The sequence below is a fragment of the Schistosoma haematobium genome, chromosome 4, assembly GCF_000699445.3.
Source record: "Schistosoma haematobium chromosome 4, whole genome shotgun sequence".
In the NCBI taxonomy this organism is placed as follows: Eukaryota; Metazoa; Platyhelminthes; class Trematoda; order Strigeidida; family Schistosomatidae; genus Schistosoma; species Schistosoma haematobium.
Window position 1 is genome coordinate 9,777,377 of NC_067199.1, and position 20,414 is coordinate 9,797,790.

The 20,414-nt window shown below is 41.6% G+C and overlaps 1 protein-coding gene across 2 annotated transcripts in view; it reads left to right on the plus strand.

The window, feature by feature from the left end:
- Positions 1 to 6,144: 6,144 nt before the first annotated feature.
- Positions 6,145 to 20,414, plus strand: part of ACVR2A_1 (Activin receptor type-2A) — a gene marked incomplete at its 5' end in the record, with an annotated part of 39,193 nt that continues 24,923 nt past the window's right edge. The window contains 5 exons of one of the 2 annotated variants that reach the window (XM_035730098.2): positions 6,243 to 6,401; positions 6,435 to 6,567; positions 10,839 to 11,068; positions 11,109 to 11,327; positions 16,237 to 16,503. In XM_035730098.2, the coding sequence (XP_035589265.1) occupies positions 6,243 to 6,401; positions 6,435 to 6,567; positions 10,839 to 11,068; positions 11,109 to 11,327; positions 16,237 to 16,503 (1,008 nt within the window). Of the gene's footprint in view, positions 6,402 to 6,434; positions 6,568 to 10,838; positions 11,069 to 11,108; positions 16,504 to 20,414 lie in introns of both variants that reach the window. The other variant, XM_051215603.1, reaches the window with a different exon arrangement.

Genomic DNA, 20,414 nt, shown 5'->3' on the forward strand with positions numbered 1-20,414 from the left:
TTTGGTCGATTATTTGTGAATTGCGAATAAACTTGGTACCTGATTTGGAGTTTTGGTTCTCTTGCTTACTTGGGTTCGTGATTTGCGAATATCGACGGCCAGTACTTCAACAACTGGAACGGGCAAAACTCATACTTGGACGTGACAGCTTCCTCCTGGAATTGACTTCCACAGGAACATCGGTTCAATCAACTAAACAAACAAGTACATGTCTGTTCAACTTCGTCAACCATAAGGAAAAGTTATTACTCGTTCACTGTTTGACTTCTAATCGATTACAAGCAACGCTCAGTTAGTATTCGGAAGTACTTCAGGAATGTCATATACTTTACTAGCTTGTCGCCGCATTTTATAGCATTTGATTTCTTCCACAAATCATTTCTCATGATATGTCGAACATGTCTTCTGTATGAGGATTAGAGCTTGTAAGAGAATGAAGGGTGAGAAAATATAACACGAATATCTGGGGAAGTGCTGTGGGCGAGCTACCCTATACTGTCTTGGTGAAGTACGATTTTAATAGGCTCCGTTCTGCTATGGTATGTGTTTACACACATGCTCTCAAGTCAAAAATAAAGAAGAATATACTTCGGAGTAACAAAATAATCAGCCAAACCTGAAGAATTATTCCACTGTTTGTGTAAAGTAATTAGGTACAAAAAGGAAATGTGGAATTACAAGTGATATGTTCGGTTCCGTATAAGTGTTTGATTTCTAGAACGTGTTGGCAATCTGGAGGGAAATAGAAACGTTGAGCACAGCGTAACCACACGTGATCTGATGCGGATGCATGACCGAGCGCCTTCAGCTAGATGAGTCCACTAAAACATATGGTCAGCATCCAATGTCGAAAACTTACAGAGCTATTTATTTTGGGGATTCATTTACCGCTACAGATCACCCCCCTCCTAGTGGGGCAGTAACGACCCTAAGACTTGGCCAGCCAGAAATTTAAACCCAACGAGTCTGTCGTTGGTAAACATTCTTCTGATAGCTTTCTAGGTTTAGCAGCGTCTGGTCGTCTTTCCTTACTCTAAGGGACCAGGAAGTACAATTTAGTAAAAAAAGAAAAAGTACAATGAAAGTTTCGGCTCCTCGTAAACTGCATCGTTCTTTTCCAGCTGTCCTGGAAAAGAAAAAAGAAAGTGTAAGTGCATGTCGAAATACACTCGTATGTGCGTAAAAACACAATGTCGGCGAAAAAAGTGGAAAATAAACTCAAGCACACGTAATAGCGTTAAAAAATTTTTTATGTTTTTTGTTCGTTTTTTTTAAATAAAAATATAAATATATAAGCATATTAAAATTGTTTTTTTTTCAAAATATTATATATCGTAAAAAGAAAGATCGACGTAATACAAAATGTCGAGTAGTGCCTTATGTGCAGTAGTCGTTTAAATGTTCTGAAAATCTTACTCTCCTTCCAGAACGCGTAGTCTTAAGTTTATTTTCAGATACATTCGGAGTATCTTCGCTAGTGTTGGTTGTCGGTTGAGGAATTATGAGTGTAGGAGTCGTGTTGTGCGATTGTACCGAAGGAACGTCGACGTGAATAGGATTTCCTTCTAAATACGCTGCTTTTAAGCGATCGATGCTGATGCTATCGTTTGTTCTGTTCTTATCGATTATATAGTACTTAGATTCACGTTGAAGAACTTTGGAAGGTCCTTCATATGCTGGTTCGAAGGGTCGTCGATGCGAGTTTCGACGAACGAAAACGTGTGTACTATATCGTAAGTCAGGTTGAACGAAAACATCGGTTGGTTGTGGTCGAGTGGAAGCAGGTTTAACTGAAAGCATTGCGTTTGTAAGTCTGTTCGTGCAGGAGGTTAGATCCATGTTCATTGAAGAGCACGAAGGATCAACGAATTCTCCTGGAAGTCGAAGTGTCGTTCCATAAACGAGTTGAGCCGCAGTGTATCCAATGTCAGCTTTCACTGCATTGCGGATACCTAGTAAAACGAGTGGAAGAGCGTCCGTCCACTGTGAAACGTTTGCAGCTGATAGTGAAGCTTTTAGTTGTCGGTGAAAACGTTCTACCAACCCGTTTGCTTGTTGATGGTAGGCGGTCGTTCGTAAGCTAGTGATTTCTAAAAGTGTGGTCAGACGACGGAAAAATTCAGATTCAAACTGACGTCCGCGATCTGTAATGATAGTTGAATGGCAGCCGAAGTTTGCTACCCATCGTTCGACGAAGGTGCGGGCCACTGTTTCAGCAGTGATGTCCTTGATAGGTACTGCTTCTGGCCATCGAGTGAAACGGTCTACGCAGGTTAAGAGGTAAGAGTATCCAATTGAACCTGATAAAGGTCCTACCAAATCCAGATGAACATGGTCGAAACGAGCATTGGGAGTTTTAAATGAGCCTAAGAGACATTTATTGTGTCTGATAACCTTAGATTTTTGGCAGCTCACGCAGGAGCGTGCTCACCCCCTCACGTCTTTATTCATGCCAGGCCATCAAAACCGTTCTGCTATAAGCTTGATGGTTGCACGAACACCTGGATGAGAAAGTTTGTGCAATATGTTGAACACATTGCGTCGATCCCTACCTATATATGTGTCACACAGTAAGATTTCCTTACCTGTTCCCATCTGTTTGATGCGTATTTTCAGAGTTGTAGACAATAACTCGTGCTGAAGATCAGTGTCTTCTTTTTGAAGCTGGGCGAGTTTAAGCAGGTCGATTCCTTGGAAACTGTTCAAGGACGTTATGCGAAACAAGGCGTCTGGGACTACATTGTTTGCTCCAGAAATGTGTTGAATATCTGAAGTAAACTGCAGAATGTAGTCCAGTTGTCGAGACTCACGAGGTGAGCTTTTGTCTGAAGAAGAGCTTAAAGAGAAGGTGAGCGGGTTATGGTCAGTGAAAAGGGTAAATTCACGGCCTTCGATATAGTGTTGAAAAGGCCGTACAGCACAATACATAGCTAGGAGTTCCCTGTCGAATGTGCCGTACCTCGATTCAGTGTCTAGCAACCGTCTAGAGAAAAATGTCAAAGGTTGCCAGGAGTGGTTGACCAATTGTTGTAAGACTCCTTCGATTGCTGAGTCGGATGCGTCTACTGCGATACTAATGTGTGTCCTAGGAAGTTTAATGAGTCAGTTCCGGTTTGGCACTTCTGAATGTTTACAGTAATGCCGTGCTTTTGTAGTCAATCGAAAACAAGATCCAGATGCTTGAGATGCGATTCTCTGTCCGGACTTGCTATTAGACAGTCGTCAATATACGCATGTACGAAGTTGAGACCTCGAAAAACGTGGTCTTTAAACCTTTGGAATGGTTTGTGCAGCGTTTCTTAGACCGAAGGGCATTCGCAAAAATTCGTAGGGCCCGAAGAGTGTCATGATATCTGTTTTCGGAATGTCGTCAGTGGCCATTGGAATTTGGTTATAAGCTTTAACCAAGTCGATTTTTGAAAAGATAGTTGTACCTTTCAAGGTAGCTGTCAAATCGTGAATGTGAGGCAACGGGTAACGATCGGGAATGGTTTTTATATTCAATCGCCGATAGTCACCAGTTGGATGCCAATCGTTGCTGTCCCTTTTAGCGACCGTGTGCAACGGAGATACCCATGGGCTGTTTGACGGTCTTATGATACCTAAGTCTATCATGTGGTCGAATTCGTTTTTGGCCAACCTTAGGTTTTCGGGAGCCAGTCGGCGTGCTTAGAGAATACAGGCGGTCCTGTAGTCGTGATGTGATGTGTAACATTACTGGTTACACACGGCAATTTCAATTGCGGTTGGTGTATCCCAGGATACTTATCGAGTAGTGGATGACAGAATGGGTCTATCGTGTGCTTAATTGTGACTGGAGATAATCTGCAGCCAGAAAAGGAAGTTACGCAAACAGATAAATTAGTGTTCCCGTCTACTAGCTTCCGTTTGCGCGTGTCGATGATTAGATTATGGTGTTGTAGAAGGTCTATACCAATGATTGTCATAGAAACATCTACAACAACAATGATCCAGCGTATGGGTTTGCGTAAACCCACGTTACGGTAAACGTACCTTTACCCAGTTGTGGCGATAGGCTCTCCGTTTGCCGCCTGTACGTTTAAAACCAATTCGTGAAACCGGTCGTTGAAATTCGCAGGAAGAACGCTAAATTCTGCGTCAGTATCGACAGGGTAGCGAACTCACGTTACCACATCTGTGACGTATAACAGACAGCTATGTTCGCCGGCTGCGGTTGCCGTTAACGCGTGTCGGCTTGGAAGTTTTCCGAGTTGTTTTTCGTGTCTGTCGATTTTGAGTTGAGAAAATTGCACGGTTTTCTGCATTTTCTGGAGGACTTTCCATACTGGTTATGATAACAGCACAAGTCGGGGTTATCAGTCTCTCACGGTCTAGAGAAAGAGCGTCTACGTGAAGTGCTTCTTCGCGGAGTGTGTGACCTTTTACGGTCGTTACAAAATTTAAGATAACGTGTAAGGGTATTACATAACCCTGTTATGTCATTCTGAGTCGTTTGAGGCTTTTCTTTGACTGAAAAACCTCGGCATTAGGAGATCTCGTGATCTCTAAGATGCGATCGGCAGATGAAGCAAGCTCGTCCGAGGCGTTGTTTCGAAACGAGACAAGCATAGCTTGCACCTGTTGAGGAAGTTTGGATAAGAAAGGTTGTTTGAAGGTTCTTTGTCCGATAACCTCTCTCATTCCTTGCAACATGTCCGTCGCAGAACCGTGGTGCAGGTCGATGTTATTAAGGAGTTGGTCTGACCTTTGTCTATCGGCTAGGTCTCCGCGTTTAAGGATAGATCATTTCAATGTTTCGTAAGGTTCAGAAACATCACTAGTAAACATACTAGGTGTTACGTACCTGTTGACTTTGCGCGGTAGTGCCTTGACTACTGCGAGGAATTGTGCAATCGCTAACCAGATTAGATCAGACGACTCTCGATATATTGATAGCATATCAAATATTTCTTCGAACTTCCTCCCTTCCGTCTTTTGATTTCACTTGGTGGGTACGCTTCATATTAGGTGTTACTGGTTAAGGCGTTGTCAAACTCCGAATACCTGTGGCATCTTCAATACAATGGTCAGTTCAATACATAAAACTGGATCAAGTTAACTTCAATCGGATTACAAACCTGTCGGCCTCACCATTGTTGTAGTTAAAATACTGGAAAGACCACAATGACAGTCATGGAAACCAACAACTTGTTAGACAGAGAACAAAAAATTCAGCAAAGTATTTTACAAGGTGCCAATAAGCAGACTGATCTAGACTGTCCTAGGTCATTTACTTTTTATACAGTACGTAAATGAACTCCCAAGTATAGTCGAGTCCCCAGTGTCACTACACGCTGATGTAAAAATCTGGCAAGGAATAACAGGAGACGCAGATGCATGCCAACTTCAGACAGAATTAGGTATTTTGGTTAGCTGGTCTAAGTAAAAAGGCCGGTGCCTTCAACGCGGCAAAGTGAGTCTACAAGTACTTTGGTGATATAAAGGTAAATAGGTACAACATATGGGAAGAACCTGGTCCCATAAGAATCTTGGGGTGACAATGAGGCATAATCTTAAGACCACGTCCCGCTGTCAGGAACCCTATGGATTTTAAGACGGACGTTCACTAATTTGGATACTACTATGTTCACTACAATATAAACAACCTTGGTGAGAACTAAGCTTGAATACTACGTTCAGGCTGCAAGCCCGTGTTTAGAAGGTGACTTGGATATCCTGGAAAAATTACGGAAACTAGTTACCCGTACAATTCCAGGACTCCGAGGTTTATCGTACGAAGAGTGGCTTGAAAAGCTAAATCTTTTTTCTCTGTCCTACAGCAGAGTAAGAGGTGATTTGATTTTGATGTATAGAATACTAAGAAATGATTTTGGACCTAATGTATACTCTCTTCATCTTCCCACCAGATTGGTACATCTCACAGAATAAAGTAGGCGACTATAAAACCCTAGAATGAACAATATACTCGTGGCATAAGGGCCTTCACACCGAGTCAGTAATTATTGGAACTTGTTACGAAGCAGTGATGTCAGCTCCTCCAACTGACTCGTTCAAGAGAAGGCTAGATATTCACAGGAGCATACTGGAAAAGGAATAGCATAGGCCGTAGAGTTTCCGTCTTTTTTATACAAATCTGAATCTGTATCCGAATTGAGGATTGAGATGAAGTAAGCGGTACCGATGGTTTGGTTCGCTACGGTAGTCGTTAAAATCTATTTATAATGGTAATGATATCCCGACGTGCATATTTGCATACGTAAATGGAATGTCATTGTACACCGTCAGCATCTAACTGTGGGGAGAATCGAAGAAAGAAGTGCGATCGTGATGTCTCTCACTGCTTATTGTCACTCCGATGGCAAAATGAATCTAATAAACACATTGAACATATCCAAGATTGCTGGCATTGGTCCCCGGATGTAAATTCAGTACTTTATGTAATCGCATTCTAGGATCCTGATTGTCCTAAGGAGCCAGGACTGTGTTATCTTTTATCTGAATCGAAAGAAGGGTTTACCAATTGTTGTTGCAAAGGTCCTCTTTGCAATGGTGTAGATAATAACACCATAATATCGCCGCCTCCCAGTGAGTCTAGGAAACAAATTTTATCATTTAGTGATTAACTCTATCTTATGCACAGTAGTAGGGAAATAGTAGTAAGCATTACGAAGTTGTGAGTTATCATTTGTCTTCTCTATTTATGATCCCATTATGTTGATGTACACGAATTTTTGAAGGAATTGGATAGCATTTAGACTGCAGCTTCAAATACAGCACTTTAGAATTGTTATTGCGTCGACGACAACTAGTCTTCGGCAGTAAGGATAGCACAATAGACCTACATTAATCCTCGCAATTTTTAGTGCTGTGAAGATCGGATCTCGCTTTGAATATATTAACAGAAGGTGCTACTACTTCGTGTTCTGGTAGAGGATTTCAGTTGTTCACTACGCCATGTGAGAAACGGAACTCCTGACTTAGGCGATTTGATCTCGGTTTTTGAACTTAGAATGTCGTCTTAGGTGATCAGTCCTATACGGAATGAAAAGACAAGACATTAATACCAAGGTCATTGTTCAGTATACGATAAGCAAATGTTATATCATCTCGTAATCTGCGGTAATGTAACTTTATTTTTTATTTATTTGAACACATAAACATTGGTACATGGGGGCACCAAATACATATGCGCCACACAATAACAATAAGGCCAGTAGCAGTTATCATTGATTTGTTTTTTAAGGGCTGGGATGCTGCCCGGTTGCCCAAACCGAAACAAGTGGTTTCCTTAGGAGGCCACACCCGAGCATTTGACCTAAAGGTCTAATTCACAGGGCAGTGGAGCAACGTAAGAGAATGCAGTTCCATAGTAACTAGTGACCAACAACAGGTTCATATGCCATTTGTTCCCTCAGGATACTGGAGCCCATGTGCACCATTGGTTTTGAATCAGGGTTTTCCAAATCCCCTAGGTGGGTCCTATGTATTGACCAACCCGGTTAAAGTGCCGGACATTCGCTTTTCGTCCTCTCACTTTCGTAAACAACACTCCCACCGTGAGAGGGTATTGAGTAAGACTTCCCTGGTAGTGGCTGTGATGTGAGGGCATTTCGAGAGGGAGAACTGACTCTCCCCACTCTCGGCAGTACCAGGGGATTGGGGGTGGATAAGTCGAGGTGTCTCAGTTTGTTTTCATAGGAAAGGCCAGAGAGACTTTTCGCTATTTTAGTCTTTCGCCGTCGAACTTATTCTAGCACATCCGTCTCATACTTAAAACAAGGACCTACTGCTTGAATTACATATTTCAAATCCTGCCTCACAAACAATCGGGTATAATACCTTAAACATTTCTTCGTCCAAGTAATGAAATGACTTACAAATAGTCCATCAGACCTTGAAGCCTTTGGCAACGAAAGTCGTGTTGTTACTCGTAGTTTTGAGTTCGTTACTTTAGGTAACACAACTCCACATATTATGTAGCGATATGAATTGTTACAGTTATTTATTTGCATCACCACACTCTTGTTAGAGTTAAATTCTAGAGGCCACCTGCCCATCCGTTCAACTAGTGAATTCAGGTCATCCTGTATTATTATTCTATCTGACATACTGTGTATGGATCTCTAACTCTTTGTTATCTGCAAAGAGTGGAATAGGCGACTTTGCTACAGTTGGTAAGTCATTCACATAAAGTAGAAAAGAAGGGGGCCGAGGATTTTAACTTGGTGACTTCCACTTTTTACGGATTGCCACGTTAATAGAACCCCATTCGCTCGTACCCATTGTCTTCTATCGTTCAGAAAGTCACTTATCCACTTTATGATTTCATAATGGATCCAAAAACTTTTCAGTTTTAATTTAAGACTTAGGTGAGAGACCTTGTCAAAGGCTTTACTTAGATGTACGAAAATTGCATCTACCGGAATATTTCTCTTTTTCTGTACCTCAATCTTCTCTTGCAGTGAGCAGATTTGTCAGGCATGATAGGCCTTCCCTAAAACCATGTTCCCTGGATAAAATATTATTCCCTGCGATGTAGTTTATAATAGCCATCAGAATAACATTTTCCATTAGTTTGACTTCACTGGTTAGACTAACTGGTCGATGTTTACTAACTAAGTCTACTTCCCGTTTTGTAAATCAGACTAATAATTGTGTCATTTCAGTCTATTGGGGGTTTAAACTGCCTCAATTACGTATCAAAGAGTATTGTCAGAGTTTCAGTAATTATATTCTCGGTGCTTTCGTAATCTCAGGTTGAATATCGTCAAAACCACTAGACTTATCTAGTTTGAGATGCTGAAGTAGTCCTAAGACAGCTCTTTTCTCAATAATCGCAAGATCCATCGATAAGGAGTGAAGTAGTCTAAGGCGTCAACAACTTCACTTATCTCGGAAGTCTGATCAGCCCTAATGGGTTGATGTCTGACGGAATCTCTACCCGGATTCAAAAAGCTCGTTTGGCTTTTGCCAACTTACGTCACTTATAGCAAAGGCGAGATATCCGTCTCAACCAAGGGACCAGTATACATACAAATCATGCGGCGCATATATATTCGGTGCCTCTTTGTACCAATATTTATGTGTTCAAATAAATAACCAGTATACCACACAGCAGTTCGTTCTGTTTTACTTTGCGGCTGCGAAACGTGACCATTAATGGTAGAGGATACTCGTAAGTTACTAGTATTTGATTACAGATGTCTTAGAAATATTGCTCGCATCTGCTGGGATCACCAGGTAAGTAATAGTGAGGTCAGACGCATGGTATTAGGGGATAATGGTAAATCAGTTGATGAGGTTGTGAACCTACATCGACTGAGATGGTTAGGCCACGTGTTGCGTATGTCTGAACACCGATGACCACGACGCGCAATGCTGACTAGTGTTGGAGACGGTTGGAAGAAATTTAAGAGCGTCCAAATCAAAACGTGACATCATTCCATGAGGTCACTAACTTCTGATCTGAGCCATGTTGTTAGATGCAGACTATTTGGTTGGGGTCCGCGCGACTATCGTAACCAATGGTTCGAGTCTCTGTGTGACGGCTTAGAATCAATCACAATGGCGTAGGTGTATACACTCTTTGTTTTCCCTGAAACCGTGAGATTAGAATTATGTTGTTACTTTTCTTTCTACGAACTGATTCTTTCTCTCTGTATCATATTTTTATATGCAATCTTTGTTTTATATATTAGTATCATTTAAGTATCTGCTTCTGCGAATTTGGTGTTCATTGTGTTGTGCTAGTGAGGTATGGCAACTTGGACCGATGCATATATGTGCCTGGTTCTACGTTTTAGGTGACTGATCGAGTGCCATCGGCAATCCGTCTTTATCATAATAAATTTTTGGTTTTCCACCATCGTCTGTAGAAAACGCTATACAAATTTATTCTGATAAGACTGCTTTTTTGGTATCATCTCTTGTCAATACCAACTGATTTTCTTGTACCAAAAGTTGTAGGATTGCATCACTTCTCTGAGTTCTCTTCTTTTATATACGAGAAACATTTTTTGCTATCTTCACAATCCATAATCAATTATTTTTCGCATAAATGTCTAGCCTTACTTATCAACGGTTTGCACGCATTCCTAGTCTTACTATAAATGGATTCGTACTGTTCAAAGCCTGTCGAGATAACCATACTGTACTGCTTTTTCCTACGTCTACGAAGTTTCTTGACCTGTCTAGTGGACTACTGTTGTAGTATCTGGAGCTTGCCTTGGGCTTCCCATCTGCTTATATGCAAAAACGTCCCCGTCAATATACTGAAATTCCAATAAAACCATCTGTCAAGCCGTGTCTTTGTTTCGAGCTAGTATGAAGTAATTAAAGTTTTAGCGATCGCGTCTTGGCGTTAGGGGGCTATTTCAAGTCTGGAGTTTGGATTCAGTGGGTTATTTCACCCTAAGCACACTGAAGCTTCATCTTGAAATATTTTGGATCGTGAACAATACAAAAGTTCAAGATGTATCTGGAGGTCTTGGTGAGCGTTAGTTCAGTGTGTTCTATGTTTAAGAATGCAGCTAATTAACCGTTTCCATACTTATCTCAGGTCAAATTCTGAAACGTTTTCTTGTTTCTTGGTATATGTGTCATAGAAATGCCCATTCATCCTAAAATTCTACTACGGCCACATCTCTTAAAGTCAAACGTAGTAGATAGCTTATCATGAATACTACTCACCTTTAAATTGATCTCATTTTTGGCTGATCTGTTCCCATGATGGCTCATTATGATCCAAAACAGTAAAGAAATTATTAAGTGGTTTATATATTTCAAGCCCATATAATGCAACCTTTACGTTTGCTTTCGAGCGAATTTCATTTATTATCCTTACTCTTTTTATTTAGCTCAAGTCAACAGATCCTTGCTTATGACAGGGTTAGATCCCTTTTTTATCCAGAACTCAAGACCACTCGGAAATACTCCACTACCAAGGCAAAGTTTTGATATACAACATACGAATAGCTTCCTTACTCTGATAATCACAGCTCCGATAATTATTGGCTTGTTTTTAATCTTGATATTCTCCGTTTTTGCTCTATTTTTTCCTCGATGTCGTGTGTGTCGTCTAAAACAGGTAGGTATTCTAAATTTGTTTCATAGTTCATCTTGTAAAGAGCATGCGGTTCTCATGGAAGCATAAAACTTGTACACACTGCGGGAAGTTGTCTGACTTGTATAGTCCTTTGCATTGCTTTTCTGTGTGTACACGTGGTCATACAGTCAAAGATGATATTTCCAATGGATCAGTTGCTCAAAATGAGTATTTTGGAATGAACAGTTTATCTAAACATCCAATAACAGGTCTCCGATGGTTATCTAGTGAATGTATTGAGGTTAGTTTTATTCAAAAGATTCTTTGATATATTTATTCTGATGTTAGATTGTCGTTCCATGTTGATTGCATTTTCCGACCAAATATTATGTTCACAGGACAAGTGTGTATTGTTTTTGTTATATGATTGAAACAACCATTGAAAAGTAACAATATCAGTCTGTTAAGAGTCAGTCAGTGGTCTTGAGTGCTGTTAGAAGTATGCGGATGGTTATCACTTCGCGTTTGCCCGCACCGTGGGTCTGTTGAGTGTATTCGTGTATACACGCCCCCGTACCATTTATAGCGCATGGTATAACGTCTAAATAGATATTGTTCAGTGCAAAGTTTTAGTTAATGAAGACAAATGGTTCAATGAAGTTTATTGACATATGTAAGTTTAAACATATAGGAGGATAATTGTGCTAGACCTGATTTGAGAAGAAAAAGGTAGGAAGGTTGAGGCTAATTTCCCTGAAAATATAGGGTAACTAGATGGGACCATCGATTATTGATTCGATTCGGCATAGAACAAAGCAGTGTTTCAGTCCGTCACCTACAATGTAGAACCAGGCACATATATGCATCGGTCCAAGTTGCCATACCTCACTAGCACAACACAGTGAACACCAAATTCGCAGAAGCAGATACTTAAATGATACTAATATATAAAACAAAGATTGCATATAAAAATATGATACAGAGAGAAAGAATCAGTTCGTAGAAAGAAAAGCAACAACATAATTCTAATCTCACGGTTTCAGGGAAAACAAAGAGTGTATACACCTACGCCATTGTGATTGATTCTAAGCCGTCACACAGAGTCTCGAACCATTGGTTACGATAGTCGCGCGGACCCCAACCAAATAGTCTGCATCTAACAACATGGCTCAGATCAGAAGTTAGTGACCTCATGGAATGATGTCACGTTTTGATTTGGACGCTCTTAAATTTCTTCCAACCGTCTCCAACACTAGTCAGCATTGCGCGTCGTGGTCATCGGTGTTCAGACATACGCAACACGTGGCCTAACCATCTCAGTCGATGTAGGTTCACAACCTCATCAACTGATTTACCATTATCCCCTAATACCATGCGTCTGACCTCACTATTACTTACCTGGTGATCCCAGCAGATGCGAGCAATATTTCTAAGACATCTGTAATCAAATACTAGTAACTTACGAGTATCCTCTACCATTAATGGTCACGTTTCGCAGCCGCAAAGTAAAACAGAACGAACTGCTGTGTGGTATACTGGTTATTTATTTGAACACATAAATATTGGTACAAAGAGGCACCGAATATATATGCGCCGCATGATTTGTATGTATACTGGTCCCTTGGTTGAGACGGATATCTCGCCTTTGCTATAAGTGACGTAAGTTGGCAAAAGCCAAACGAGCTTTTTGAATCCGGGTAGAGATTCCGTCAGACATCAACCCATTAGGGCTGATCAGACTTCCGAGATAAGTGAAGTTGTTGACGCCTTAGACTTCTTCACTCTTTATCGTTAGCTCGGGTGTTGAAGCAGGCATGTCTTGAAGGAACAATTTGCATTCAAAGGGGGAGAAACACATTGTAGACATCCTGGCGCTGTTTTTCAGTGCTTCCATGAGACTCTGCACTTTACCAGTGTCTTCGCTAAACAGTGCTCCGTCATCTGCATATTCTTGGTCGATAAGTGGACCTCCTCGAACGATATCAATTCCTGAAAATTCAGTCGACGAGAACGTCATTTCCATCAGTTCGTCTATGATGAATTTAAAGAAAAATGGATATAGTGGACAGCTTTGCCGGACACCACTTGAGGTTGCAACATCAGATGACAGTTCTCCACAAGCTCGGACTCTACTGATAGTGTTCGAGTAAAGAGCCCTCACGAGGTTTATATACTTCTGAGGTACACCTTCCAATGACACACTGCCACGGACCCTCTCGGTCTACAAAGTAAAGTGCTGCTTTTAAGTAAAGAAAAACTCATTTTCGGACGCCTATGAGTATGCCTGTGTTCTAAAACTTGACGAATGGTGAATATGTGGTCGGTACAGCCACAACCAGGTCTGAAGGCAGCCTGATTTTCTCGTGTTTGCAGTACACGAATCTTTGTTAGGCGCGCGATAATTGCTGAGGCTAGTATTTTAGATACTATGTTAGTCAAACTAATCCCCCTATGGTTGTCACAGGATGATTTGACCCCTTTTTATATATTGGGACAATAAGTGATTGTGACCAGTCAGATGGGATTACGTCCAACTCCCAGATTTTAGCTAAAATATTAGTCAACCTAATCGCTAGAACTGGATCACCATACTTAAAGACTTCTAGAGCCAATCCATTTGAACCAACTGCTTTTCCTCATTTCAGATTAGCTATAACCTTTTAAACTTCAGTTAAAGTCGGTGGGGGGGGGAGAACCTACTTCAATGTTCCATTCACACTGTCTGGGAATGATGGGTAGTTGTAAAGTAGTTGAAGTCCAGCCGAACTGCTTCTTAAAGTGTTCCGCCCATCGTTCTAAACATCTGGTATCTTCTTTTTCCGAGATAGTATCACTTACACTTGACTTTTTAGTTCCAGTTTCTTTCATTAGTCTGAAAAGCTATCTTGTGTTACCTACAACTTCTGCCTTTTCCATCTCTTTTGCTTTCGTTGCCCACCACTGATCACGGTCGTTCCTTAGACTTTTGGTTAACCTAGATCTGATTTGTTTTCGTTCTTCATCGTGTTCAGAGCCTGATGGGATGAGTTTACGAGAATCCATCAGTGCAATGGACTTAGTAGAAATCCATTGGTTTTTTGTAACCCTTTGGTTCGAATCACTAATAGATGTTTCTGCTGTTTTCACATCTGTTTGTGTATCTTTGCAAGCAACATCTGGATCGGCCTCATTTCATGAATCACCCAACAATGGACTCATTTGTTCCTGGAATCTACTTTTGGCTTTCTCGTCACTAAGTTAAATTCTAATGGGTCTTCTTAATGTATTTGTTTGAGTTCAGTGAGGCGCAAGCAAATGCGTGTTCGTATTAGTGCATGATCGTAGTCCAAACAGGTATTCAAGAACGAGTGACGGCCTTCTATCGAGCCTCTCCAACGATGAATGATGGCAATATGGTCTATTTGAGTCCATCATTGGTTTGGTGCAAGGGGTCGCCATGTTAGACGATGTCTCTCCTTATGCTTAAAATTAGTGCTTGTTATAAATACACGATTGTCTGAGTATATTTGCAGCAGACAGTCACCATTATCTGTTCGCTGAGCCGGAGTAGCCCACCTAAATATCTCTTTGTTTGGTTTAAGCTACCCTCTTTGGCATTAAAGTCACATGCCACGAGTATTATGTCGGGGTGTTTAGCTTTTTGCAGAAAACGTTCTGTAAAATTAGTCTTTCACTTCATTCGGGCTGCAATCAGTAGAAGCGTAGTCAGAAACGACAAAAAGGCAATGACGTCTGTTCCTATCCTTCGGAGTTTTTACGGAGCTGTTTTACTGGACTGCGTATAGGTGAGTTAACAGAGATCAATTCTAAAAGTGCTTGTTCAGCCCTCATACTTAGTGCTATGCATACACCCACCAAGGTCGAGTGAATGACTACAGTAGGATCCTTTATGTGTGCTTCGGTGACACAGCATACATCAATAGTACGAGATTCTAGGGTTTTAGCCAAGGAGACCTGCTGGCCGATATGACATAGGGTATGTACGTTAAAGTCTCATGTGTAGTTTGGAGCGAGGTTTCAGTAGACCTGGAACAGTGTTTTGCGCACTAGAATCGTTGGCCATGATGACACTTGAGGAGGAAGTTTCGAGTTAATAGTTGAGGTAGAAGGAATAATAGGAATTGAAGAAGGAAATTGATTGTGAATACCAGGGGTCTTGAGCACTGTTAGAGGTAGAAGGATGGTTATCACTTCCCGGTTGTCCACATAGTGGAAGAGTTCTAGAGGTATCTGAAACGGAAATTGGGTTAGAGTTGGTTTTAGTGACCTAAGAGCATGACCGCAGTGCCCAAGAGACGACTGCTTGAGGTCAGTCACACACGACCTTTTTGTGGGTAATTTCTGTGTTAGCTCCGTACTTGTTGAGACCTTAGCGCTGGAGACGGAAATTCATGGGATATGGTGAGGTGTGCATTTTTAGGGTCGACCTTATCTAACCCCAAATTTCCTTTGTAGGAACGCAGCTTCGCTGTTATGCTGCTCTGAAGGAAACACTTTACTGCCGTCACATCTCTGTACAGTCAGTAGTATGACTTCTCCCTCGGACCTTGGGTTTGCTGATTTTAGTCTTACCATTCTTCAACCGACCTTCCTGACATTGTAGGACCTTGAGGAACGCTTGCTCCAGCCAGTATAACCCGATTGCTTCATCACGATAAGCAAGCACCAAGCACCACGTCAAGGTAGCAGGAACGGCCGGATAGCATTTAGAAAAATATCACGAAATAAAATCCTCGTTGATTAAGTTACGTTCACTGTATGGTTCATTCTAGCGATAAAAAACTGCGATACTGGTACTCATAGATTGAATAAGTTCAAATAATACTTGTTTTGTCATGTTCACCGATTGCAACGTAGAAATCATTCTGTGCACCGGTTATTGAAACGATTAATTGATTAGCTCAATTGTAACTATTAGGTGATCTAAAACCGAAAACGTGTATGCATTTTTCGTGATTCCCGGTGCATATCGGTGACAAAGACTTGAATAGTCTTGAACCATGGTTTCTCAATAGTTCGCTGATATATTAAGTCAATATCCTATGTTTCTAGAAATATGGTCCCATTTGTCTGTTCACTTCATTTCTCAATTATTTTCTATGATGAATTATTAGTGTAACTGACACTTAGCGATTGCATTATTGCGTTAACTTCAAACTCAACAAATATAAAAATCGCTTTGGTTTTATGAATTCTTACTCGTATATTAGTTGTGCTCATTCATAAAGAAAGTTGAGTTAAAAGCTCACGGACGTTTTGGCCAAGTATGGCTCGGTCGATTTTCTTCACCGGATGATCAGAACGATTTTAATCTAAATTCATCACAATTATCATTAAATAAGAACAAAAAAGAAATCGATGTAGCTATAAAAGTATTCACGTCAAATGAGAAACGTAGTTGGGAAACAGAAGTTGCACTTTTTAATGTTCCAGGTTTGGAACATATCAATATTCTACAATATTATGGTGCAGACCAGGTTAGTTAAATAATCATTTTTTGATGTTTTCATAGTTTATTTCAGTTAATATAATGTATGACTACCCAGAAAAGTCTTTGAAATCATTCACAGAAAGTAAGTAGGGATGATATGAGACGACTTGCCAAAACACAAATTATTAGCTCTTATTTATTTATTTATTTGAAAACATAAATATTGGTACAAAAGGCCACCAAATATATATGCGCCACACAAAACAATGGGAATTCGAAGAGAAAAAAAGGCAAGGAGCGTAAAAGAAAAAAAGAATAATAACGACCAGGTTAGTGTAAGGCAGAGTAATAATAATAATGGTAATAATGGGGGAAATGGAAAGGTACAATCAGAAGAAATCTTTCAGTTAAGGAAGAAACAACTACTTTTTATGAAGAAAGTAAATTCTCTGGGACGACATTCGTAGAACATGCCCAAGCCACCGAAGTCGGTGTTTCAAGATGGTGATACCAATGGCATTATCATCTTTGTGCCCGAACACACGATGCCGAACCTCTGCATTACTGACATGGTGTTGCCACTGGATGTCATCAATCCTTCGGAGACAACGATGATCAGACACAGAGAGTCGTCTAACATCCTCAACTCGGAGAGACCAGGTTTCACAAGCATAGAGCAAAAATGCTCTCACTGACGCGTTGTAGATCCGACCTTTTACAGCCAGACCAACATCACGAAGGCGCCAAAGGTGGCCCAGATTGGCATAAGCCGCTCTGGCTTTCACTATTCGTGCATTGATCTCATCACTCACACCCCCACCAGCACTTATGCAGCTACCCAGATACACGAACTTCTCGACTACTTCTATCTGCTCACCATCCAGGGTGAGTACAGGATTAGAATCCTGCCAGTCTTGTAGAAGTACTTTGCACTTCGAAGGTGCAAAGCACATACCATACCTACGGACACTGATTGCCAACTGATTAAGTGTGGATTGCATGCCTTGGGCATTATCGCACAGTAAGACAATATCGTCCGCATACTCAAGGTCGAGAAGTCTTTCTCCAGGCAACAGATCCACACCGCCATTACTTACATCCATCAGAGCTGTTTCCAGAATGTCATCGATGGCAAAGTTGAAGAGGAATGGTGAGATTTGGCAACCCTGCCTAACCCCACTGCTCGAATGGAACAATGGAGAGAGGTGGTTGTATGCCCTCACTCTGCCTGAGGTGTTTGTATATAGGGCTTTTAGGATGTTAATAAACTTCTCAGGCACATCCTTCTTCAATAGACAATCCCAGAGAACAGCCCTGTCCAACGAATCGAAGGCAGCCCTAATGTCAAGAAACACTACGATTGTTGGCCTGTGATAAGTATGGCGGTGTTCTAACATTTGGCGGGGGGTGAAGATATGATCAATACATCCTCGACCAGAACGAAAACCAGCCTGCTCCTCGCAAGTCAATCTTTCTCGGGTTTTGAACAACCTACGAAGTGTGACGGAAGCCAATAGCTTGGACGCAATCGGAAGTAGACTTATCCCCCGATAGTTGTTACAGGAACGACGTGAACCCTTTTTAAAGATAGGGACAACTATCGACTCATTCCATGACGTTGGTACACTCTCTAGCTCCTAAACTTTTGTAAACATCGTCGTTAGTTCCTTAGTCAGAAAGTCACCATCATCTTTAATAAGGGCCGGAGGTAAGTCGTTTGGGCCTGGTGATTTGTAGCGTTTCAACCTTTGGAGCACTTTGCGGACTTCCGCCTCATTTGGTGGATCAGTTGTCACCGGCCATGTAGGGCAGGACAGTCTGACCGATGTTGCTGGAGCAGCAGGCCAGTTGAACTGCCCTTCGAAAAATTCTGCCCATCGTCCAAGACGTCGATAGGTGTTAGTGATTGGCATCCCGTCATCCTCACAGATTGTTTCGCTCACGCCAGACTTCTTGCTGCCAGTGGCTCGGATGAGTTGGAAGAGCTTCCGGTAGTTACCAGATGCAGCTGCTGCTTCCAGCTCATTAGCACGCTCCGACCACCAGGCTTCTCGGTCCTTACGCAAGCTTTGCCCAATTTCCTTACGTAACATCCTTCGTTTATGGTCAAACTCACGGTCACTCGGAGTAGACCGACGGGCTTCGATGAGTTGTAAGGAGCCTGACGAAACCCAATGCTTATAATCGGGACGTTTCGCGAACCCAAAACTGACTGTACTCTCCATTTTCATGGCGTCATGCAATTGCAATCACTGCTGACCCATGCTTTTCGATGGAGTGGTAGCTAGCCTAGAGGCTAGCTCGGTTCGATACTTACTTGCAACAGAAGTTGCAACCAGCTTGCTAATATCAATCCGTTGATGGCGGTCACTTCGTTGTCCACTGAAAAGTAAGGCAAGATTGGCGCAGATCAAGGCATGGTCAGAGTCCAGATAGGTACTCCAAAAGGAACAGCAGTCTTGTACACAACCACGCCAGCGGTAGCTGATCGCGATGTGATCAATCTGAGTCCAGGCTTGAGATGCAGAGGGAAGACACCAGGTGGCACATCGGTGATGACTGTGCCGAAAGTTAGTGCTAGCCAGAAACAGGTTGTGGTCTGTGCAAAGTTGCAGTAGACGGTCCCCGTTATCTGACCTGCGACCAACAAGTCCCCATCGACCACCTAAACGACTCTCTTCTGTGCCTAGACGCCCGACCTGAGCATTCAAGTCTCCGACTAGTACTACAATATCTGTCGAACGCACTTTCCGGAGAAGAACAGATAACTGGTGGTAAAACTCATCCTTGATTGCATCCGGGCTGCAATCTGCTGCGGCATAGGCGGAGATAACGGAAAGACATCGTTTCTCACGCTGATTTCTTCTCAATTTGATGGAACTCTCTAATCTAACAGCACATAACCGACTGTTAATGGGGATCCAATCGATTAGTGCTGCCTCAGCCCTAGCGCTTAGTGCGACACCAACGCCAGTCAGACCAGACGAAGATGCCACGAGGTCCCCGGATAAACGCACATGAAACAAGATTTTTGAAGCGACAAATGGAGAGCGAATTTGTAGTGCTTCATCAGAGTCCTGAATGTGGGTTTCGGATAGACAACTAACGTCGATATTAACACTTTCTAAAGAAATAGCCAGCTCTATCTGTTGTCCGACCTGCATAAGTGTGCGAACGTTGAAGGCGGCCAGTTCGAATGGTGCACGTAGTTTTAGGAAAACTGCTTCAGTATTCGTATTTGGTGGTAGCATACAATTTTTAACCGGATAGTGACTCGAGAACGTTTAAATAGAAACGAGTTTCCGCCATAGGTGAGCTGCTGCATAAGTCGAAAAGTGAGGATAGACAGAGTGGGAATAAAGGAGGGTGAATAATGACGTAGCAAATAATAATAATTATTATAATAATAATAGTAATAATAATAATATCAATATCAGTAATAATAACGATAATAATAATAATAATAATAATAATAATAATAATAATAATGTGAATCATTTGATTGTTAGTCGAAGCAAGAAAAGTAGTTTCCATAAATTTAGACAGTTCATCATTTGTGTGTGGGCTGTGATACTGCCCGGGTGCCCAGACCGAAGCAGGTGGTTTTCTTAGGGGGCCACACCACGAGCCTTTGACCTAAAGGTCTAACCCACAAGGCAGTGGAGCATCGTGAGGAGATGCAGTCCCATGGTAGCCGGTGACCAACGATTGGTTCATACGCCATTTGTTTCCGCAGGATAGCTCTATACTAATATCAAGTCACCTACGGCACTCAGGTTTCATTTGCAGTTCATTTACTACACCTCTATTGTCTGATGTCATTTTTAGTATCCCTTTACTTGTCTAATTGAGCGGCTATTATATATGCCTAAAAACTAACTGCTTCGTATAGAACATCTCAAACGGTTAGTGTTAAGGCATTTTGGTGAGATATTTTGCTATCTTCAAAAAGAAATA